This window comes from Salvelinus alpinus, chromosome 7 (genome assembly GCF_045679555.1).
Source record: "Salvelinus alpinus chromosome 7, SLU_Salpinus.1, whole genome shotgun sequence".
In the NCBI taxonomy this organism is placed as follows: domain Eukaryota; kingdom Metazoa; phylum Chordata; class Actinopteri; order Salmoniformes; family Salmonidae; genus Salvelinus; species Salvelinus alpinus.
In genome coordinates, this window is record NC_092092.1 from 75,816,708 (window position 1) to 75,841,812 (window position 25,105).

The 25,105-nt window shown below is 44.9% G+C and overlaps 1 protein-coding gene and 1 long non-coding RNA gene across 5 annotated transcripts; one reads left to right on the forward strand and one right to left on the reverse strand.

Moving 5' to 3' along the window:
• Positions 1–646: 646 nt before the first annotated feature.
• On the reverse strand, positions 647–21,111 carry LOC139581684 (uncharacterized). Of its 2 annotated transcripts, XR_011676268.1 has the most exons (5): positions 20,171–21,111; positions 19,786–19,925; positions 18,023–18,402; positions 990–1,095; positions 647–893 (listed from the first exon to the last, which is right to left on the reverse strand). It is a non-coding gene; the product is annotated as an uncharacterized lncRNA (long non-coding RNA). The 2 variants fall into 2 exon arrangements; XR_011676267.1 differs by lacking the exons at positions 647–893; positions 990–1,095 and having other exon boundaries at positions 17,813–18,402; positions 20,171–21,098.
• Positions 4,567–17,881, forward strand: LOC139581683 (zinc finger C4H2 domain-containing protein-like). 3 transcript variants are annotated; one of them, XM_071411696.1, is made up of 5 exons: positions 4,567–4,725; positions 5,946–6,117; positions 14,664–14,836; positions 14,949–15,111; positions 17,187–17,881. In XM_071411696.1, the coding sequence occupies exons 1-5, from the start codon at positions 4,673–4,675 to the stop codon at positions 17,298–17,300; spliced, it is 675 nt and encodes a 224-aa protein (XP_071267797.1). In that variant the 5' UTR covers positions 4,567–4,672; the 3' UTR covers positions 17,301–17,881. The 3 variants fall into 3 exon arrangements, with proteins under 3 accessions (XP_071267797.1, XP_071267798.1, XP_071267799.1); XM_071411697.1 differs by having other exon boundaries at positions 4,668–4,879; XM_071411698.1 differs by lacking the exon at positions 4,567–4,725 and adding an exon at positions 4,733–4,893.
• Positions 21,112–25,105: the final 3,994 nt, after the last annotated feature.

Genomic DNA, 25,105 nt, shown 5'->3' on the forward strand with positions numbered 1-25,105 from the left:
GCTTGGTCCATTTATGGTGGGTTTTTCTGTCACGTTCGTCATAAAGATCGGACCAAGGTGCAGCATGGTATGCGTACATTCTTCTTTTATTAAAGAAAGAACACTGAACAAACTAACAAAACAACAAAATGAACAAAACGTGAAGCTATATGAATAGTGCAGACAGGCAACTAAACATAGAATAAGAACCCACAAACACCAAAGGGAAATGGCTACCTAAATATGATCCCCAATCAGAGACAACGACAAACAGCTGCCTCTGATTGGGAACCATATCAGGCCACCATAAACATACAAATACCTAGACCTACAAAACCCTAGACATACAAAACCCCTAGACAATACAAAAACTAGCGTATCCACCCTAGTCACACCCTGACCTAACCAAAATATAAAGAAAACACATATCTCAGGTCAGGGCGTGACAGAGGCCTACAAACCTGATTCAGATACACCAGCTCTGTCAGGAGGAATGAGCCAAAATTCACCCAACTTATTGTGGAAAGCTTGTGGTAGGCTACCCGAAACGTTTGACCCAAGTTAAACAATTTTAAGGCAATGCTACCAAATACTAATTGAGTGTATGTAAACTTCTTGTTAGGTGGAGCAGCACAGGGGAACCCAAGAACAGACTCAGACCAAGAAACAGGGATGAATGAACCAAGGTATTTATTGTAACACAGGGAGATATGGAGTGCAGATCCGGGGAAGCTCAGATGAGTGGTAGGAAACTACCACACTGTGGAGGCTGAGGTTGAAGTGAGCTGGGTTGGAACAGGGTAAACAGGTCCGCAGAGGAATCCAATGGAGTGGTGGTGTGGTGAATCCAGAACAGGGTAGCAGGGTGGTGAGATGTGGAACAGGAGACAGGAGCCAGAGTCAGAGCAGCAAAACTGAAGTGAGAGGATAAACAGTGTCAGGCAGGGAAACAGACACAGCAGGGTAACAGGATCTTGAATAATCACAAATAGCTAGAATCATAAACTGACTGAGCAGAGATTACGATCTGGCAGAGTGGAAGTACTGAGTATTTGTAGAGGTCTTGATTATGGAATGGGTTGCAGCTGGTGAGGTTCCGCTCTGGCTCCAGCACACCTGTCTCCAACCACACAATCACAAACAAACAGAAAGGGAGGGGGAGAGAGGGAGTGTACTGGAGGAGTGGCTGAAGGTCAAGGAGACACTGGATGTCCACTAGGGTGTGTGGCAGAAGCAGATGTGACACTTCTGACCCACTAGGAATGTGATGAAAAAAATAAAAGCTGAAATAAATCATTCTCTCTACTATTATTCTGACATTTCACATTCTTAAAATAAAGTTGTGATCCTAACTGACCTAAAACAGGGAATTTTTACTAGGATTAAATGTCAGGAATTGTGAAAACTGAGTTTAAATGTATTTGGCTAAGGTGTATGTAACCTTCCGACTTCAACTGTATGTCTCTTTCATTGTTCTTTTTTAAACTCTACGGGATCGGTTGAACTAACGCGCTAATGTGATTTGCATAACGCTGTAAGTAACAAGAACATTTCCCCAGGACATATGGGCAGAAAGCTTAAATTCTTGTTAATCTAACTGCACTGTCCAATTTACAGTAGCTATTACAGTGAAACAAGTACATGCTATTGTTTGAGGAGAGTGCACAACAACAACAAAAAACGTGTTTCACCGTAACTGGTTTGATACATTCCCATCTGAAGGTAAATAATGTACTTCAGTAATCTTGCTCTGATTTGTCATCCTGAGGGTCCCAGAGATTTTACATTTACATTTAAGTCATTTAGCAGACGCTCTTATCCAGAGCGACTTACAAATTGGTGCATTCACCTTATGATATCCAGTGGAACAACCACTTTACAATAGTGCATCTAACTCTTTTAAGGGGGAGGGGGGGGTTAGGAGGATTACTTTATCCTATCCTAGGTATTCCTTAAAGAGGTGGGGTTTCAGGTGTCTCCGGAAGGTGGTGATTGACTCCGCTGACCTGGCGTCGTGAGGGAGTTTGTTCCACCATTGGGGTGCCAGAGCAGCGAACAGTTTTGACTGGGCTGAGCGGGAACTGTACTTCCTCAGAGGTAGGGAGGCGAGCAGGCCAGAGGTGGATGAACGCAGTGCCCTTGTTTGGGTGTAGGGCCTGATCAGAGCCTGAAGGTACGGAGGTGCCGTTCCCCTCACAGCTCCGTAGGCAAGCACCATGGTCTTGTAGCGGATGCGAGCTTCAACTGGAAGCCAGTGGAGAGAGCGGAGGAGCGGGGTGACGTGAGAGAACTTGGGAAGGTTGAACACCAGACGGGCTGCGGCGTTCTGGATGAGTTGTAGGGGTTTAATGGCACAGGCAGGGAGCCCAGCCAACAGCGAGTTGCAGTAATCCAGACGGGAGATGACAAGTGCCTGGATTAGGACCTGCGCCGCTTCCTGTGTGAGGCAGGGTCGTACTCTGCGAATGTTGTAGAGCATGAACCTACAGGAACGGGTCACCGCCTTGATGTGAGTTGAGAACGACAGGGTGTTGTCCAGGATCACGCCAAGGTTCTTAGCGCTCTGGGAGGAGGACACAATGGAGTTGTCAACCGTGATGGCGAGATCATGGAACGGGCAGTCCTTCCCCGGGAGGAAGAGCAGCTCCGTCTTGCCGAGGTTCAGCTTGAGGTGGTGATCCGTCATCCACACTGATATGTCTGCCAGACATGCAGAGATGCGATTCGCCACCTGGTTATCAGAGGGGGGAAAGGAGAAGATTAATTGTGTGTCGTCTGCATAGCAATGATAGGAGAGGCCATGTGAGGATATGACAGAGCCAAGAGATAAAGAGATAAAAATGTAGCATAGTTTTTTGTCTGTTAAAATCCATTTTCATATTCGAATGTAGGAACTGGGTTCTACAGTTTGAACCCCTGCTGTGTCTGCCCCCCCCCCCCCCCCCCCATCTAGATGTGTGAAGGTTAGTGTCTTTTCCATATGGATGCTAAATATCCATCATTTATGACATTCCTGGGAGAGTGTAAACTATAAAAATGTATGTTCTCTATAGTTACGTACTTGAAAATGTATCAATTTACCAATTCGGCACATTTGGGCAGATACAACATTTTGAACAGCAATGCGATGGTTCATTGGAATAGTCTAAAACTTTGCACATACACTGCTGCCATCTAGTGGCCAAAATCTAAATTGCACCTAGACTCCTAAATTATATAATGGCCTTTCAAATCAAATCAAATCAAATCAAATTTTATTAGTCACATACACATGGTTAGCAGATGTTAATGCGAGTGTAGCGAAATGCTTGTGCTTCTAGTTCCGACAATGCAGTAATAACCAACAAGTAATCTAACCTAACAATTCCACAACTACTACCTTATACACACACACAAGTGTAAAGGGATAAAGAATATGTACATAAAGATATATGAATGAGTGGTGGTACAGAACGGCATGGCAAGATGCAGTAGATGGTATAGAGTACGGTATATACATATGAGATGAGTACTGTAGGGTATGTAAACATAAAGTGGCATAGTTTAAAGTGGCTAGTGGTACATGTATTACATAAAGATGGCAAGATGCAGTAGATGATATAGAGTACAGTATATACATATGAGATGGGTAATGTAGGGTATGTAAACATTATATTAAGTGGCATTGTTTAAAGTGGCTAGTGGTACATTTTTACATAATTTCCATCAATTCCCATTTTTAAAGTGGCTGGAGTTGAGTCAGTATGTTGGCAGCGGCCGCTAAATGTTAGTGGTGGCTGTTTAACAGTCTGATGGCCTTGAGATAGAAGCTGTTTTTCAGTCTCTCGGTCCCTGCTTTGATGCACCTGTACTGACCTCGCCTTCTGGATGATAGCGGGGTGAACAGGCAGTGGCTTGGGTGGTTGTTGTCCTTGATGATCTTTATGGCCTTCCTGTGACATCGGGTGGTGTAGGTGTCCTGGAGGGCAGGTAGTTTGCCCCCGGTGATGCGTTCTGCAGACCTCACTACCCTCTGGAGAGCCTTACGGTTGTGGGCGGAGCAGTTGCCGTACCAGGCGGTGATACAGCCCGACAGCCTTTCTCTTGCATTTCAAAGATGGAGATTATTTTTGGGGGAAAACGCATGTTTTTGTCATTGTATTATCTTTTACCAGATCTAATGTGTTATATTCTCCTACATTAATTTCACATTTACACAAGCTTCAAAGTGTTTCCTTTCAAATGGTATCAAGAATATGCATATGCTTGCTTCAGGTCCTGGGCTACAGGCAGTTAGATGTGGGTATGTATTTTAGGCGAAAATTTAAAAAAAGAGTCCGATCCTTACAACATGTAGTTGTTATTTTGTAAAACAAAAAACAAAAAATATATATAAGCACCTTTACCCTATGAGTAATGTAGAGTTTAGACAGTTTACACCATCATCAAGGGGATTACATTCAAACACTGCAACCGTTTCTATTAAAAGGCTATAACAACAATGTAACCGTTTTTATCAGACAGTGTCTGTCTGTCTCTGAAACAATGTAACAGTTTCCAGCTGGGGTCACTGAAGTATAATACACTCAGCCCCGCGCATGCGTGGTGCTTCACAGTGAATGTTACAGCTGACGGTATTGTTTTTATTAGCTGGAAGGCAGACCACCCTGGCCTTTCATTAAGATCTAATTTATCAGGGTTTAAAGACAAAACCATGGGGGACGAACAAGACATAATGTGCAAACTAGAAAACATTATGGAAATACGGTAAAAAAAAAAAAGAAACCACATCTGGTAAATGTAGCTGGATGGCTCAGGAAAAGATCAGAGAGAAGAATTGGCTCGCCAGCTGATATTAGCATCTTGGCTTTGTTATTGGGCGAGGAAGCTAGCTATATGTGCCGACATAGCCTCGAGCAAGGTTAGCAAGCGGAGGTGACCGTTCTACTGTTGTTTTGAAGGAACTGCAAAAAACATGTTACAGAATAGCTTGCTAGCTGTGCATTATATATAATCAATCCAGCTGTTTGCATCAACAAAAATCCAGATGCGAAGTGCTTTGCCAGATTAGCGGCTATCTGGCTACCTAGCTAGCTAGCGTTCTGTCATTAGCCAGGTAGTTAATTGGCTAACCATGGTTCATTCTGTTGGAACCAGTTACAAATGTACACATTGTTGAACAGATGTGCCGCTGTATAGCTTCGCATCAGTAACATCAGTAGAAAATGTTTATAAATTACACCAGTTATAACAATGTCATCTGGTGCACGTCCATCTCTGTCGGATATGAATGCATTATATTACTTATTCCCATGACAAATATAATCTCCTTATTTCACAATAAACTAATCGATTGCAACAGAAAACAGGTCTCTTGAAAAATAGATATTTATCTGAAGAGACTAACCAGGTTAAATCATGTAGAAACAATAGAAGATGCCTTAGGGCACTTGGTTTCTGAAGCATGATTGAGTGACAGGAGGTTGAACTGACAGAACGTGGTCTTTGTGCCCTCTGCCCTGTAATCAAAATAAGTGCATTAGTAAATAGCCCAGTGGTAGGTAACTACCTAATGTTGTGTAATTGGTAACTAGTGCATTAGTAAATAGCCCAGTGGTAGGTAACTACCTAATGTTGTGTAATTGGTAACTAGTGCATTAGTAAATAGCCCAGTGGTAGGTAACTACCTAATGTTGTGTAATTGGTAACTAGTGCATTAGTAAATAGCCCAGTGGTAGGTAACTACCTAATGTTGTGTAATTGGTAACTAGTGCATTAGTAAATAGCCCAGTGGTAGGTAACTACCTAATGTTGTGTAATTGGTAACTAGTGCATTGGTAAATAGCCCGGTGGTAGGTTAACTACCTAATGTTGTATAATTGGTAACTAGTGCATTGGTAATAACTACTGTGTAACATTGGTAACTACTGTTTTAGTTATAACTAACTAGTAATGCATTGGTTAAACTGTGTTTTCTGTCATTTCAGGAATAAGACGGTACAGATGCAGAAGATCAAGTCTCGTCTGAAGTCAGAGTTTGAGTCCCTAGAGTCTGAGGAGAAACATCTGAAGGAATACAAACAGGAGATGGACCTCCTAATGCAGGAGAAGATGGCCCATGTAGAGGAGCTACGACTTATACACGCTGATATCAATGTGGTGGGTAGAGAGAGAGAGAGAGAGAAAGAGTGTGAGAGGGAGAGAGAGAGAGAGAGTGTGAGAGAATGTGTGAGAGGGAGGGAGAGCGTGTGTGTGTGAGAGGGAGGGAGAGGCAGAAACCACTATTTGACTAGTTTATTTTCATGGAAAACCATATGTTTTAGGTGTAGTTATAGTGAAACACATCCATTCAGTTCTTAATTTTTAAGTTCATTGCAATAGTGATATACACTGGGTGAACAAAACATTAAGAACACCTTCCTAATGTTGAGTTGCACCCCGCCACACTTTTGCCCTCAGAACAGCCTCACATTTTCTGGCATGGACTTTAAGTGTCGAAAGCGTTCCACAGGGATGCTGGCCCATGTTGACTCCAATGCTTCCCACAGTTGTGTCAAGTTGGCTGGATGTCCTCTGGGTGGTGGACCATTCTTGATACACATGGGAAACGGTTGATCGTGAAAAACCCAGCAGCATTGCAGTTCTTGACAGAAACCGGTGCCCTTGGCACCTACTACCATACCCCGTTCAAAGGCATTTCAATCTTTTGTCTAACCCTCTGAATGGCACACATTCACAATTATTGTCTCAGTTGTCTCAAGGCTTAAAATCCTTCTTTAACCTGTCTCCTCCCCTTCATCTACACTGATTGAAGTGGATTTAACAAGTTACATCAATAAGGGATCATAGCCTTCACCTGGATTCACCTGGTCAGTCTGTGTCATGGAACGAGCGTAATGTTCATAATGTTTTGTACACTCAGTGTATTTTGGTCTTTTAGTAGTAAATATAGTTTGTTTTCACCCCTAGCGGTTCAATTCTACCACTGGAATCGTGATGTAGAGGCACCTTGAGAAGGTTCCTATACATCATCTCCAGGGAGGGGTTTGTTATGAGACACTCCCTTCTAGATGTGCTGGGTGGTACCACCTCCAGGGAGGGGTTTGTTATGAAAGACACTCCCTTCTAGATGTGCTGGGTGGTACCACCTCAAGGGAGGGGTTTGTTATGAGACACTCCCTTCTAGATGTGCTGGGTGGTACCACCTCAAGGGAGGGGTTTGTTATGAAAGACACTCCCTTCTAGATGTGCTGGGTGGTACCACCTCGAGGCTCACTATAAAAGCAGGTGACAGTTGTGCCTTATTTGGCAATGGTCTTGGTAAGTGGAGTGTGCCAATATATTTAGCATGTGATGCTTCCTTGACCAGACTACTGACGTTACCCAACATTCAAAAGGCAGTAAGGCACATTTCCGCATATGACCAAATTCTACGTTTTGGTTTACCGTTTCATACACATCTATGTGCTTTTATGAATAAAAAAAATGATGTACAGTGGCAAGAAAAAAAGTATGTGAACCCTTTGGAATTAGCTGGATTTCTGCATAAATTGGTCATCAAATTTGGTCTGATCTTCATTTTAGTCTTAACAATAGACAAACAGAGTGCTTAAACTAGTAACACACAAATTATTGTATTTTTCTTATCTATATTGAATACATCATTTAAACATTCACAGTGTAGGTTGGAAAAAGTATGTGAACCCCTAGGCTAATGACTTCTCCAAAAGCTAATTGGAATCAGGAGTCAGCTAACCTGGAGTCCAATCAATGAGACGAGAGATGATTGGAGATGTTGGTTAGAGCTGCCTTGCCCTATAAAAAACACTCATTAAATTTGAGTTTGCTATTTACAATAAGCATTGCCTGATGTGAACCATACCTCGAACAAAAGAGATCTCAGAAGACCTAAGATTAAGAATTGTTGACTTGCATAAAGCTGGAAAGGGTTACAAAAGTATCTCTAAAAGTCTTGATGTTCATCAGTCAAATCAAATCAAATGTATTTGTCACATACACATGGTTAGCAGATGTTAATGCGAGTGTAGCGAAATGCTTGTGCTTCTAGTTCCGACAATGCAGTAATAACCAACAAGTAATCTAACCTAACAATTCCACAACTACTACCTTATACACACAAGTGTAAAGGGATAAATAATATATACATAAAGATATATGAATGAGTGATGGTACAGAACAGCATAGGCAAGATGCAGTAGATGGTATAGAGTACAGTCTATACATATGAGATGAGTAATGTAGGGTATATAAACATAAAGTGGCATAGTTTAAAGTGGCTAGTGATACATGTATTACATAAAGATGGCAAGATGCAGTAGATGATATAGAGTACAGTATATACATATACATATGAGATTAGTAATGTAGGGTATGTAAACATTATATTAAGTGGCATTGTTTAAAGTGGCTAGTGATACATTTTTACATAATTTCCATCAATTCCCATTATTAAAGTGGCTGGAGTTGAGTCAGTATGTTGGCAGCGGCCACTAAATGTTAGTGGTGGCTGTTTAACAGTCTGATGGCCTTGAGATAGAAGCTGTTTTTCAGTCTCTCGGTCCCTGCTTTGATGCACCTGTACTGACCTCGCCTTCTGGATGATAGCGGGGTGAACAGGCAGTGGCTCGGGTGGTTGTTGTCCTTGATGATCTTTATGGCCTTCCTGTGACATCGGGTGGTGTAGGTGTCCTGGAGGGCAGGTAGTTTGCCCCCGGTGATGCGTTGTGCAGACCTCACTACCCTCTGGAGAGCCTTACGGTTGTGGGCGGAGCAGTTGCCGTACCAGGCGGTGATACAGCCCGACAGGATGCTCTCGATTGTGCATCTGTAGAAGTTTGTGAGTGCTTTTGGTGACAAGCCGAATTTCTTCAGCCTCCTGAGGTTGAAGAGGTGCTGCTGCGCCTTCTTCACAACGCTGTCTGTGTGGGTGGACCAATTCAGTTTGTCCGTGATGTGTACACCGAGGAACTTAAAACTTTCCACCTTCTCCACTACTGTCCCGTCGATGTGGATAGGGGGATGCTCCCTCTGCTCTTTCCTGAAATCCACGATTATCTCCTTTGTTTTGTTGACGTTGAGTGTGAGGTTATTTTCCTGACACCACACTCCGAGGGCCCTCACCTCCTCCCTGTAGGCCGTCTCGTTGTTGTTGGTAATCAAGCCTACCACTGTAGTGTCGTCCGCAAACTTGATGATTGAGTTGGAGGCGTGCATGGCCACGCAGTCGTGGGTGAACAGGGAGTACAGGAGAGGGCTCAGAACGCACCCTTGTGGGGCCCCAGTGTTGAGGATCAGCGGGGTGGAGATGTTGTTACCTACCCTCACCACCTGGGGGCGGCCCGTCAGGAAGTCCAGGACCCAGTTGCACAGGGCGGGGTCGAGACCCAGGGTCTCGAGCTTGATGACGAGTTTGGAGGGTACTATGGTGTTAAATGCTGAGCTGTAGTCGATGAACAGCATTCTCACATAGGTATTCCTCTTGTCCAGATGGGTTAGGGCAGTGTGCAGTGTGGTTGCGATTGCGTCGTCTGTGGACCTATTGGGTCGGTAAGCAAATTGGAGTGGGTCTAGGGTGTCAGGTAGGGTGGAGGTGATATGGTCCTTGACTAGTCTCTCAAAGCACTTCATGATGACGGAAGTGAGTGCTACGGGGCGGTAGTCGTTTAGCTCAGTTACCTTAGCTTTCTTGGGAACAGGAACAATGGTGGCCCTCTTGAAGCATGTGGGAACAGCAGACTGGGATAAGGATTGATTGAATATGTCCTTAAACACACCAGCCAGCTGGTCTGCGCATGCTCTGAGGACGCGGCTGGGAATGCCGTCTGGGCCTGCAGCCTTGCGAGGGTTAACACGTTTAAATGTTTTACTCACCTCGGCTGCAGTGAAGGAGAGCCCGTCGGTTTTGGTAGCGGGCCGTGTCAGTGGCACTGTATTGTCCTCAAAGCGAGCAAAAAAGTTATTTAGTCTGTCTGGGAGCAAGACATCCTGGTCCGCGACGGGGCTGGTTTTCTTTTTGTAATCCGTGATTGACTGTAGACCCTGCCACATACCTCTTGTGTCTGAGCTGTTGAATTGCGACTCTACTTTGTCTCTATACTGGCACTTAGCTTGTTTGATTGCCTTGCGGAGGGAATAGCTACACTGTTTGTATTCGGTCATGTTTCCGGTCACCTTGCCCTGGTTAAAAGCAGTGGTTCGTGCTTTCAGTTTCACGCGAATGCTGCCATCAATCCACGGTTTCTGGTTTGGGAATGTTTTAATCGTTGCTGTGGGTACGACATCGTCAATGCACTTTCTAATGAACTCGCTCACCGAATCAGCGTATTCGTCAATGTTGTTGTTGGACGCAATGCGGAACATATCCCAATCCACGTGATCGAAGCAGTCTTGAAGCGTGGAATCAGATTGATCGGACCAGCGTTGAACAGACCTGAGCGCGGAAGCTTGCTGTTTTAGTTTCTGTTTGTAGGCTGGAAGCAACAAAATGGAGTCGTGGTCAGCTTTTCCGAAAGGAGGGCGGGGGAGGGCCTTATATGCGTCGCGGAAGTTAGTATAACAATGATCCAAGGTTTTACCAGCCCTGGTAGCACAATCGATATGCTGATAGAATTTAGGGAGTTTTGTTTTCAGATTAGCCTTGTTAAAATCCCCAGCTATGATGAATGCAGCCTCAGGGTGTGTAGTTTCCAGTTTACATAAAGTCAGATAAAGTTCGTTCAGGGCCATCGATGTGTCTGCTTGGGGGGGAATATATACGGCTGTGATTATAATCGAAGAGAATTCCCTTGGTAGATAATGCGTTCGACATTTGATTGTGAGGAATTCTAAATCAGGTGAACAGAATGACTTGAGTTCCTGTATGTTGTTATGATCACACCACGTCTCGTTAATCATAAGGCATACACCCCCGCCCCTCTTCTTACCAGAAAGATGTTTGTTTCTGTCGGCGCGATGCGTGAAGAAACCAGCTGGCTGCACCGACTCCGTTAGCGTCTCTCGAGTGAGCCATGTTTCCGTGAAGCAAAGAATGTTACAATCTCTGATGTCTCTATGGAATGTTACCCTTGCTCGGATTTCATCAACCTTGTTGTCAAGAGACTGGACATTGGCGAGTAGTATGCTAGGGAGTGGAGCGCGATGTGCCTGTCTCCAAAGCCTGACCAGAAGACCGCTTCATTTGCCCCTTTTACGGCGTCGTTGTTTAGGGTCGCCGGCTGGGATCAGATCCATTGTACTGGGTGGAAGGCAAAACACAGGATCCGCTTCGGGAGAGTCATATTCCTGGTCGTTATGATGGTGAGTTGACGTTGCTCTTATATTCAGTAGTTCCTCCCGACTGTATGTAATGAAACCTAAGATTACCTGGAGTACCAATGTAAGAAATAACACATAAAAAAACAAAATACTGCATAGTTTCCGAGGAACGCGAAGCGAGGCGGCCATCTCTGTCGGCGCCGGATGTAGGTTGTCCACGGTAAAACACAGTGGCCGTCCTGCAAAGATGACTGCAAGAGAACAGCGCAGAATGCTCAATGAGATTAAGAAGAATCTTAGCGTGTCAGCTAAAGACTTACAGAAATCTCTGGCAGAAATCTCTGGAACATCTCTGTTGACGAGTCTACGATACGTAAAACACTAAACAAGAATGGTGTTCATGGGAGAACACCACGGAAGAAGCCACTGTTGTCCAATAAAAACATTGCTGCACATCTGAAGTTCGCAAAAGAGCATTTGGATGTTCCACAGCACTACTGGCAAAATATTCTGTGACAGATAAAGCTACAGTTGAGTGGTTTGGAAGGAACACACAACACTATGTGTGGAGAAGAAAATGCACAGCACACCAACATCAAAACCTCATCACAACTGTAAAGTATGGTGAAGGGAGCATCATGGTTTGGGGCTGCTTTGCTGCCTCAAGGCTTGGACAGCTTGCTATCATCGATGGGAAAATGAATTCCTAAGTTTATCAAGACATTTTGTAGGAGAATGAAAGGCTATCTGTCCGCCAATTGAAGCTCAACAGAAGTTGGGTGGTGCAACAGGACAACGAGCCAAAACACAGAAGTAAATCAACAACAGAATGGCTTCAACAGAAGAAAATACGCCTTCTGGAGTGGCCCAGTCAGAGTCCTGACCTCAACCCGATGGAGATGCTGTGTCATGACCTCAAGAGAGCAGTTCACACCAGACATCCCAAGAATATTGTTGAACTGAAACAGTTTTGTAAAGAGGAAGTTTTGTAAAGAGGAATTCCAAAATTCCTCCTGACCGTTGTGCAGGCCTGATCCGCAACTACACATTTGGTTAAGGTTATTGCTGCCAAACCAGTTATTAAATCGAAGGGTTCACATACTTTTCCCACCCTGCACTGTGAATGTTTACACAGTGTTTTCAATAAAGACATGACAACTTAATTGTTTGTGTGTTATTAGTTTTAAGCAGACTGTGTTTGTCTATTGTTGTAACTTAGATAAAGATCAGATACAATTTTATTACCAATTTATGCAGAAATCCAGGTATTTACAAAGGGTTCACATACTTTTTCTTGCCACTGTAGGCTATGAAAAGCATGTTTATATTCGTAGCAACAGCCATCGTAACAAGAAATAGATGACAATGGTGGTAAAATCAACTCATTGTAATTTTCCCCAACTGCTACGGCTGGTTGGCGTTGCAGCCTGCTAAAACAGTTGGCTCATAGTTCAATGGTTGTGAGCAGTAATCTCACAAGGGGCAGATTTGTTTATTTACAATAGTCATCCCATGCCCACATACTTCCAATATTGAAAAGTGAAAGCGTACCTGTGAGAGGGGTCACCCTGGTAGTAGTTTTAGGATTTTATACAGTACTCAAAACCAATTTGTGAGTTAATTTGACCATTAGAAAAGAGCTAATGGGTAAATACCGCAATGCGAGTTTGATTGAATTGAGCCTCTAATCTTCATTTTCAAGATGATGCACTTTTCTCCCCAGCACCTCAATAAATGTGAGTCCACATTTCAATTATGTATTTTGCACCCAATGGGGAATTCAAATTTACACCGTAAGTGGTACTAGATGTCAGGAACTCTGCACCTCAACACTGTCAGATAACTGTCCACAGCTGTGTTTGGTACTAGATGTCAGGAACTCTGCTCCTCAACACTGTCAGATAACTGTCCAGAGCTGTGTTTGGTACTAGATGTCAGGAACTCTGCACCTCAACACCGTCAGATAACTGTCCACAGCTGTGTTTGGTACTAGATGTCAGGAACTCTGCACCTCAACACTGTCAGATAACTGTCCAGAATTGTGTTTGGTACTAGATGTCAGGAACTCTGCACCTCAACACCGTCAGATAACTGTCCAGAATTGTGTTTGGTACTAGATGTCAGGAACTCTGCTCCTCAACACTGTCAGATAACTGTCCAGAGTTGTGTTTGGTACTAGATGTCAGGAACTCTGCTCCTCAACACTGTCAGATAACTGTCCAGAGCTGTGTTTGGTACTAGATGTCAGGAACTCTGCTCCTCAACTCTGTCAGATAACTGTCCAGAGCTGTGTTTGGTACTAGATGTCAGGAACTCTGCAACTCAACACTGTCAGATAACTGTCCAGAGCTGTGTTTGGTACTAGATGTCAGGAACTCTGCTCCTCAACACCGTCAGATAACTGTCCAGAGCTGTGTTTGGTACTAGATGTCAGGAACTCTGCACCTCAACACCGTCAGATAACTGTCCACAGCTGTGTTTGGTACTAGATGTCAGGAACTCTGCTCCTCAACTCTGTCAGATAACTGTCCAGAGCTGTGTTTGGTACTAGATGTCAGGAACTCTGCACCTCAACACTGTCAGATAACTGTCCAGAGCTGTGTTTGGTACTAGATGTCAGGAACTCTGCTCCTCAACACCGTCAGATAACTGTCCAGAGCTGTGTTTGGTACTAGATGTCAGGAACTCTGCACCTCAACACCGTCAGATAACTGTCCAGAGCTGTGTTTGGTACTAGATGTCAGGAACTCTGCTCCTCAACTCTGTCAGATAACTGTCCAGAGCTGTGTTTGGTACTAGATGTCAGGAACTCTGCACCTCAACACTGTCAGATAACTGTCCACAGCTGTGTTTGGTACTAGATGTCAGGAACTCTGCACCTCAACACCGTCAGATAACTGTCCAGAGCTGTGTTTGGTACTAGATGTCAGGAACTCTGCTCCTCAACACTGTCAGATAACTGTCCAGAGTTGTGTTTGCTCACAATGCACAGAATTTTATTCTCAGATTGGTTCAGTGGACTTCTGGCAATTACACTTTAGTGAGAAAGTGTTGGGATCAGGTACAACTACGTTTACCCACCCCCAAAATGAATATTCATGAACAACTCCCTCACCCACAACTTCTCACCTCAAAGCATTTTTGGAAAATGTGAAGCGATTGGGAAAGGCTGAAATTGGGTTGAGATTTACAGAAAAATAACAAACTATTAAAGTCGCTCTGGATAAGAGCGTCTGCTAAATGACTTAAATGTAAATGTAAATGTAAAGGTTCTTTCTCCTTTCTCTCTCTCTACCTCCTCTCTCTCCCCTTCTCCTCCCTCCTTCTCCTCCTTCCTTCTCGCTCCCATTCGCTCCCTCTCCTCCTTCCTTCTCTCGCCCCCATTCTCTCCTTCTCCTCTCCCCTTCCATCTCTCTCCTTCCCCTACCCAGATGGAGAGCACTATAAAGCAGTCGGAGAACGACTTGAACAAGCTGCTGGAGACGACGCGGAGGCTCCATGATGAGTACAAACCCCTGAAGGAACATGTAGACGCCCTGAGGATGACCCTGGGCCTTCACAGACTGCCCAACCTCAACGAAGAGGAGGAGAAACTCTCTCTGGAGTCAGTACACATATTATACACACACACACACACACACACACACACGGTCGCACAGGTCCTCACACACACATCAACTTGTTCTCTGTGCTATCTTCTATCTCTGTTGCCATAGTTACTTTGAGAAACAGAAGGCTGAGTGGCAGAAGGAGCCTCACGAGCCCACAATCCCAGAATCCCTTGCAGCAGCAGCTGCCGCGGCCCAACAGCTCCAGGTCTCTCGGAAACAAGATGCCCGCCAGACTGCCACTTTCAGACAACAGCCCCCTCCCATGAAGGTACACAATACACACCCTCCCATGAAGGTACACAATACACACCCTCCCATGAAGGTACACAATACACATCCTCCCATGAAGTTACACAATACACACCCTCCCATGAAGGTACACAGTACACACCCTCCCATGAAGGTACACAATACACACCCTCCCATGAAGATACACAATACACACCCTCCCATGAAGGTACACAATACACACCCTCCCATGAAGGTACACAATACACACCCTCCCATGAAGGTACACAATACACACCCTCCCATGAAGGTACACAGTACACACCCTCCCATGAAGGTACACAATACACACCCTCCCATGAAGATACACAATACACACCCTCCCATGAAGGTACACAATACACACCCTCCCATGAAGGTACACAATACACACCCTCCCATGAAGGTACACAATACACACCCTCCCATGAAGGTACACAATACACACCCTCCCATGAAGGTACACAGTACACACCCTCCCATGAAGGTACACAGTACACACCCTCCCATGAAGGTCCACAGTACACACCCTCCCATGAAGGTACACAGTACACACCCTCCCATGAAGGTACACAGTACACACCCTCCCATGAAGGTCCACAGTACACACCCTCCCATGAAGGTACACAGTACACACCCTCCCATGAAGGTACACAATACACATCCTCCCATGAAGGTACACAATACACATCCTCCCATGAAGGTACACAATACACACCCTCCCATGAAGATACACAATACACACCCTCCCATGAAGGTACACAATACACACCCTCCCATGAAGGTACACAGTACACACCCTCCCATGAAGGTACACAATACACATCCTCCCATGAAGGTACACAATACACACCCTCCCATGAAGGTCCACAGTACACACCCTCCCATGAAGGTACACAATACACACCCTCCCATGAAGGTACACAATACACACCCTCCCATGAAGGTACACAATACACACCCTCCCATGAAGGTACACAGTACACACCCTCCCATGAAGGTACACAATACACACCCTCCCATGAAGGTACACAGTACACACCCTCCCATGAAGGTACACAGTACACACCCTCCCATGAAGGTACACAGTACACACCCTCCCATGAAGGTACACAGTACACACCCTCCCATGAAGGTACACAGTACACACCCTCCCATGAAGGTACACAGTACACACCCTCCCATGAAGGTACACAATACACACCCTCCCATGAAGGTACACAATACACACCCTCCCATGAAGGTACACAGTACACACCCTCCCATGAAGGTACACAATACACACCCTCCCATGAAAATACACAATACACACCCTCCCATGAAGGCCCACAGTACAAACCCTCCTATGAAGGTCCATAGTACACACCCTCCTATGAAGGTACACACCCTCCTATGAAGGTCCATAGTACACACCCTCCTATGAAGGTCCATATTACACACCCTCCTATGGAGGTCCATAGTACACACCCTCCTATGAAAGTCCACAGTACAAATCCTCCTATGAAGGTCCATAGTACACACCCTCCTATGAAGGTCCACAGTACACACCCTCCTATGAAGGTCCACAGTACACACCCTCCTATGAAGGTCCACAGTACACACCCTCCTATGAATGTCCACAGTACACACCCTCCTATGAAGATCCACAGTACACACCCTCCTATGAAGGTCCATAGTACACACCCTCCTATGAAGGTCCACAGTACACACCCTCCTATGAAGGTCCACAGTACACACCCTCCTATGAAGGTCCACAGTACACACCCTTCTTCGAAGGTCCACAGTACACACCCTCCTATGAAGGTCCATAGTACACACCCTCCTATGAAGGTCCATAGTACACACCCTCCCATGAAGGTCCACAGTACACACCCTCCCATGAAGGTCCATAGTACACACCCTCCTATGAAGGTCCACAGTACACACCCTCCTATGAAGGTCCACAGTACACACCCTCCTATGAAGGTACACACCCTCCCCCGTCTGTGCCTACACAATAATGACACTGTACTGACGTCTGTATGGACATAGTAATGACACACTATAACATGTCTGTCCTCTCTGTCACCTCTCTAGGCCTGTCTGTCATGCCACCAGCAGATCCATCGTAACGCTCCCATCTGTCCACTGTGTAAGGCCAAGAGTCGCTCCCGCAACCCCAAGAAACCCAAGAGGAAGCCTGACGAGTAGACACACGCACACGCACACGCACGCACACACACGCACACGCACACGCACACACACACCTCGTATTGCTACATTTCACATCTGGAATTCAGTAATACATATGTCCATAACCTTCTCCATGCCATGGAACCTACGTTTAGTATGAACTTCATTATCCTAAGTGTTGTGTTATTTTAATGGTGCTAAAGTGTTGAAATGTAACTGTTAAGGTTTAATAGACCTTAACCACGTTATATGCAATAGGACAAACCATTATACTGTAACTGTACCCATGTTGTGATTGGTTCAGGCATTAGAAATGTAAAACTGACTGAATGTACTTGTTACTCTGTATTTAGTATGTCTGCATTGCATGAACACGTTCCATGGCTGAGCTATAATGACTGTGTTGTAACTGTTTGTGATGATATGAAAGTGGGTTCATTGTTGCAGTGTATAACCCAGGAAGTTGTTCTAATGTTTACTGAACACATAAGGGACGGTCAAGGACTGAGAAAACCATGACGCTTATTTGCTTTTAACAGTGTTGTAATGTGAAACTTTTAATACAAGACTTCAGAAATAAATGGCTGTTTTGTACTCCAGTTGGAATTGTATTTTCTTCTAGACGAAGATGAATCTCATTATAATAGAGGGTCACACACAGGGCTCTGATCAGAAGTGGTGCACTATATGGGGAATATTTCAGATATGTCCGCATGGTAATAGTGCCAGTACGAAGGTACCTTCAGCTCAGTTCTTGTACTGTCGTCAAGAAGTCGTCAGGGTAACATTCTGGGCCTTCAGGGAAATTCTTTATTGACATTCTGTTGGCAGGTTACAGCCAGATTCCTGTTCCGTCTCCAAGGTAACCCCAGGTTTCTGTGATTCCCTGTGGCCTGCTGGGGGTCAGAGGTCTTGGGGAGGCTCCTCAGCAGCTCACCCAAATTGCACCCGGGGAGAATCTCATTTGCATTCTCCTGGCATCCTCTCTCCTTGCCTCCTCAAAACCCATTGGATGAGAAAGCCAGAGGTCTCTCCCCTATGACCTCCTCCAATTGGTTTAGAGAAGGAGGCGAGGAGAGAGGACGTGAGGAGTATGCAGATGAGATTCTCCCACGGCATCCTACAACACATGAGAACACAGATTAATTTACCTAAATGAGGGACATTCTGTTCTCATAGGGCTTCTGGTTCTTGGGACTGTTTGCAGCTCAAAGTGTACAGGAACATAAGGACAGAAACTGATTATAATAACACAGCAAGCAGCAGCTACAGGATCTAAACAGAGAAGAACACAGATACTGTGAGCGGTCTGTACTGTACCGAGTGGTGTTGTACCCTGTTGTAGAGGTGTTGTGTTGTACCTTGTTGTAGAGGTGTGTTGTACCCTGTTCTAGAGGTGTGGTGTTGTACCCTGTTGTAGAGGTGTGTTGTACCCTGTTGTAGAGGTGTGGTGTTGTACCCTGTTGTAGAGGTGTGGTGTTGTACCCTGTTGTAGAGGTGTGGTGTTGTACCCTGTTGTAGAGGTGTGTTGTACCCTGTTCTAGAGGTGTGGTGTTGTACCCTGTTGTAGAGGTGTGTTATACCCTGTTCTAGATGTGTGGTGTTGTACCCTGTTGTAGAGGTGTGGTGTTGTACCCTGTTGTAGAGGTGTGGTGTTATACCCTGTTGTAGAGGTGTGGTGTTATACCCTGTTGTAGAGGTGTGGTGTTATACCCTGTTGTAGAGGTGTGTTGTACCCTGTTGCAGAGGTGTGGTGTTGTACCCTGTTGTAGAGGTGTGGTGTTATACCCTGTTCTAGAGGTGTGGTGTTGTACCCTGTTGTAGAGGTGTGTTGTACCCTGTTCTAGAGGTGTGGTGTTGTACCCTGTTGTAGAGGTGTGTTGTACCCTGTTGTAGAGGTGTGGTGTTGTACCCTGTTGTAGAGGTGTGTTATACCCTGTTCTAGAGGTGTGGTGTTGTACCCTGTTGTAGAGGTGTGTTATACCCTGTTCTAGAGGTGTGGTGTTGTACCCTGTTGTAGAGGTGTGGTGTTGTACCCTGTTGTAGAGGTGTGGTGTTATACCCTGTTGTAGAGGTGTGGTGTTATACCCTGTTGTAGAGATGTGTTGTACCCTGTTGCAGAGGTGTGTTATACCCTGTTGTAGAGGTGTGGTGTTATACCCTGTTGCAGAGGTGTGTTATACCCTGTTGTAGAGGTGTGTTATACCCTGTTGTAGAGGTGTGTTATACCCTGTTGCAGAGGTGTGTTATACCCTGTTGTAGAGGTGTGTTATACCCTGTTGCAGAGGTGTGTTATACCCTGTTGTAGAGGTGTGTTGTACCCTGTTGCAGAGGTGTGTTATACCCTGTTGCAGAGGTGTGTTATACCCTGTTGTAGAGGTGTGGTGTTATACCCTGTTGCAGAGGTGTGTTGTACCCTGTTGTGAGGTGTGTGGTGTGTTGTACCCTGTTGTGAGGTGTGTGGTGTGTTGTACCCTGTTGTGAGGTGTGTGGTGTGTAGTACCCTGTTGCAGAGGTGTGTTGTTTATCCTCCAGTGTTTTAGTGTCTAGTTGAGTCGTCTTCCTCCTGATGAAGGTGTTCAGGGGCTGCCTGCTGCTACATACACTCCACACACTGATGGATCATGTAGCTGTGTCCACAGTCTACACACACACACACACACACACACACACACACACACACACACACACACACACACACACACACACACACACACACACACACACACACACACACACACACACACACACACACACACACACACACACACACACACACACACACACACACACACACACACGCGCGCGCGTCAGTAAATTACTCAGCCAGTAGAGACAAGCAGCTCAAAAGATAAGAGTCAGTTATGTGACGAGAAAGATGATTTTACCCGTCTCATCTCCTCTGTGAATGTCTGGAGCTTCAGGGCAGAGATGAGCTGTAGGGGGACCAGCTGGGTCCCAGTCTGGGCAGCAGGGTTGGTCCTGTCCTCGCTCTTGCAGGGTACAAAGACTCTCTCGGTCTACACTGCCTACTCTTCTGCAGGTCTTTCTCCTGTGTCTCCCTCTGTCCTTTAGGGTTGGGGGCTTCCCTCTGCAGGTCTTTCTCCTGTGTCTCCCTCTGTCCTTTAGGGTTGGGGGGCTTCCCTCTGTCCTTTAGGGTTGGGGGCTTCCCTCTGCAGGTCTTTCTCCTGTGTCTCCCTCTGTCCTTTAGGGTTGGGGCGCTTCCCTCTGTCCTTTAGGGTTGGGGGCTTCCCTCTGCAGGTCTTTCTCCTGTGTCTCCCTCTGTCCTTTGGGGTTGGGGGCTTCCCTCTGCAGGTCTTTCTCCTGTGTCTCCCTCTGTCCTTTAGGTTTGGGGCTTCCCTCTGCAGGTCTTTCTCCTGTGTCTCCCTCTGTCCTTTAGGGTTGGGGGCTTCCCTCTGCAGGTCTTTCTCCTGTGTCTCCCTCTGTCCTTTAGGTTTGGGGCTTCCCTCTGCAGGTCTTTCTCCTGTGTCTCCCTCTGTCCTTTAGGTTTGGGGCTTCCCTCTGCAGGTCTTTCTCCTGTGTCTCCCTCTGTCCTTTAGGGTTGGGGGCTTCCCTCTGCAGGTCTTTCTCCTGTGTCTCCCTCTGTCCTTTAGGGTTGGGGGCTTCCCTCTGCAGGTCTTTCTCCTGTGTCTCCCTCTGTCCTTTAGGTTTGGGGGGCTTCCCTCTGCAGCGTTTTCTCCTGTGTCTCCCTCTCTTGGTTCTGTTTTCTGTGTACTTGTATGATCATCCTCCTACAGGTCTCACTCTGCAACCCCCACTCCCCTCTGAGGGCTGCTCTCTCCCCCCCTCTCCTTCTGGCTCTAAATTAAATTAAAGGACTTCATTGGCATGGGAAACATATGTTAACATTGCCAAAGCAAGTGAAGTAGAAAATAAACAAAAGTGAAATAAACAAAAATGAACAGTAAACATTACACTCACAGAAGTTCCAAAAGAATAAAGACAGGTCAAATGTCATATTATGTATATATACAGTGTTGTAACAATGTGCAAATAGTTAAAGTACAAAAAAAGCTTTCTCTCCACTCCCTTTCTCCTGCAGTTTCTGGGTTCAGTTGATTGTTGTCCTGTGTTATTCTCCTGCTGTAGATCTCTTGTGCTTTGTTCTCCTCCGTGCCTAGGGCCAAGAAAAGGCCCCTTTCACGCCGCCGGAAACGCCACTTCCAGTCTAGGGAACACAACTTCCGGCAACATGGCACCGCATTTGTTTACGAGGTCGCTAACGTAACTTATTTGAGTAAAAATGGCAACGGGCTATGAGTGCAAAGCTTCAATAGCCTAAATGTACCCTTACATGAGGAATAAGGTATTGCGAGACAGTACTGAAAACAGTGTTTTGAAACAGGCTCAAAATCATTCAGTTCCTCTGCTGGGAAAAATACCAACACAAATAATATCTGACAAAAAATAATCAGTACCATGTCAAACCTGCTGAAATGGTGAAAACAGTACAAAGTATGAACATAAGAGAATCAAATGGAGCGGTTCTTCAAGTCTTATAGACATGGACGACCCCACTACAAGAGCACATTACGACCCATCCTGTGGCTAGTTCTTTAACACTGTCGATTTCAGCAAAGCCAGGAATGTAGGCCTCCAGCATTTCTGCAACTCAAATGTTCTCCAAAAAGTTTGCACACGCAAAACTCCACCATAATGACTTATTTTCCCTAGAGAGTTGAGCTGTTAACAACGATCTCTTACCGCCACCTAGCGTACTGGAGAGGAACTAGATCAAGAAGATGGACCAAAAAAGAAACAATTGAGATTTTGCGTATATTATATCATATTACCCAAGTTTATGTAAAAATATAACCTGCACGTGTCTTTTTCTACTAGCACTTACTTTGCTGAAAACTACTTTAAGGGAAAATGTATTTACTACGACTGTGATGCGGTTGTATCACCTAGCCGTTTTAAAATTAATGCTCTGAATAAGATAAATGCTAAATGACTAAAATGGCCTGTCTGTCATGCCACCAGCAGATCCATCGTAACGCTCCCATCTGTCCACTGTGTCAGGCCAGGAGTCGCTCCCGTAACCCCGAGAGGAAGCCTGAAGACACACACTCTCCTACTACCACCTCGTATTGCTACATTTCACATCTGGAATTCAGTAATACATATGTTCATAACCTTCTCCATGCCATGGAACCTACGTTTAGTATGAACTTCATTATCCTAAGTATTTTCTTTTTTAATCAGTGCTTGAGTGTGAAATGTAATTGTTAACCTTGTATTAGGTTTGATATTTCCTAGCCATGTTTAATTCCATAATAAAACATTCATTTTTACATTTTAAATGTAACCTTTATTTAACTAGGCAAGTCAGTTAAGAACAAATTCTTATTTACAATGACGGCCTACACCGGCCAAACCTGGACGACACCAATTGGGACTCCCAATTACGGCCGGATGTGATACAGCCTGGATGTTAACATTTAAATACTGTAACTGTACTCATGTTGCTATAGCTGAGGAATGCTCAACTCCGTTCACTTATATTGACTCTCTGAGGTCATTAAAGATCCCATGGCACTTATCGTAAGAGTAGGGGTGTTAACCCCGGTGTCCTGGCTAAATTCCCAATCTGGCCCTCTACCATCACGGTCACCTAATAATCCCCAGTTTACAATTGGCTCATTCATCCCCCTCCTCTCCCCTGTAACTATTCCCCAGGTCGTTGCTGCAAATGAGAACGTGTTCTCAGTCAACTTACCTGGTAAAATAACGGTAAAATAAAAAATAAAAATTGAGGCGGAGTCGAGTATTGATGCTTACCTGTACCTATGTTTGTCCTGTACAACCGCCGTCCTTCCGCAGTGGGCCGAAATTCATACTTTGAATAAAAACTTTTAGCGAATACAACCCTCAACGTTTTCCTAGTTTATGTTGCCCATACTACGTGAACTGACATTCAATTGGCATTTGCGCGGAGTTGAACAATGCAAATGAGCAAAAAGTCAGTGGTTGTATTTTATAAAAGTTTTTCTTACAAGGTATACATTTCAGCACCCTGTGAAAAGACCGCAGATGTGCAGTACCAACAGAGGTACAGGTACAGTGCATTCAGAAAGTATTCAGACCCCTTGACTTTTTTCACATTTTGTTACGTTACAGCCTTATTCTAAAAATGATTCAATATTTTTTCTCCTCATCAATCTACACACAATACCCCATAATGACAAAGCGAAAACTGGTTTTTCAAAATGTTTTGCTAATTTATAAAAAATAACAGAAATACCTTACCTACATAAGTATTCAGACCCTTTGCTTATGAGACTCGAAATTGAGCTCAGGTGCATCCTGTTTCCATTGATCATCCTTGAGATGTTTCTACACTTGATTGGAGTAAACCTATTGCAAATTCAATTGATTGGACATGATTTGGAAAGACACACACCTGTCTATATAAGGTCCCACAGTTGACAGTGCAAAAAAACTGATTACGTTTGGAACCACCAAGACTCTTCCTAGAGCTAGCCTCACAGCCAAACTGAGCAATAGGGGGAGAAGGGCCTTGGTCAGGGAGGTGACCAAGAACCCAATGGTCACTCTGACAGAGCTCCAGAGTTCCCCTGTGGAGATGGGAGAACCTTCCAGAAGGACAACCATCTCTGCAGCACTCCACCAATCAGGCCTTTATGGTAGAGTGGCTAGATGGATGCCACTCCTCAGTAAAAGGCACATGACAGCCCACTTGGAGTTTGCCAAAAGGCACCCAAAGGACTCTCAGACCATGAGAAACAAGATTCTATTTTTACTGTTGTTTATTGCTTTACTTACCTATTGTTCACCTAATACTTTTTTTTAGGTATTAGGTGAACGTCCTTGAGTGGCCCAGCCAGAGCCGGACTTGAACCCGATCAAGCATGTCTGTCATGATAATGACTGTGTTGTAACTGTTTGTGATGATATGAAAGTGGGTTCATTGTTGCAGTGTATAACCCAGGAAGTTGTTCTAATGTTTACTGAACACATAAGGGACGGTCAAGGACTGAGAAAACCATGACGCTTATTTGCTTTTAACAGTGTTGTAATGTGAAACTTTTAATACAAGAATTCAGAAATAAATGGCTGTTTTGTACTCCAGTTGGAATTGTATTTTCTTCTTGACGAAGATGAATCTCATTATAATACAGATGATCAGTGGCACTGTAGGTCACAGGCTGCAGTCCACTTCCTCATTGGGCTGTCTCGATGCAAAAGAAATTAATTACACAGGGAAATGGGTGTGATTTCTGATATGCTCAGTCACACGGCCAGCATGAGGGTGCCTTTAGCTCAGTTATTGTACTGTCGTCAGGGTAACCCCAGATTCCTGTTCTGTTGCCAAGGTAACCCCAGGTTGCTCTGTGCTCTCCCCCTGGCATGCAGTTGTTCCCATATCCTACTTGGGGCGTCAGAGGGCTTGGGGAGGCCCTTTAGCAACTCTCTGAACAGACACACAGCGTTTGACAACACATGAGAACACAGGATACTTCAAACCATATTTTTTCTCAGGGACTGCTGGTAGTTTAGATTGTCCTGAAATGGTAGAAACTGAAAATAATAACATAGCTACGATGGGAATGTATTGACAAGACAGAAGCATGATGGAGCACTGCATATGAAGAGCCTTTACTCTATGTGCAGTCTGTCTTCCTCTGTTGTACCCTGTTGTAGAGGTGTGGTGTTGTACCCTGTTGTAGAGGTGTGTGTTGTACCCTGTTGTAGAGGTGTGTTGTACCCTGTTGTAGAGGTGTGTTGTACCCTGTTGTAGAGGTGTGTTGTACCCTGTTGTAGAGGTGTGTGTTGTACCC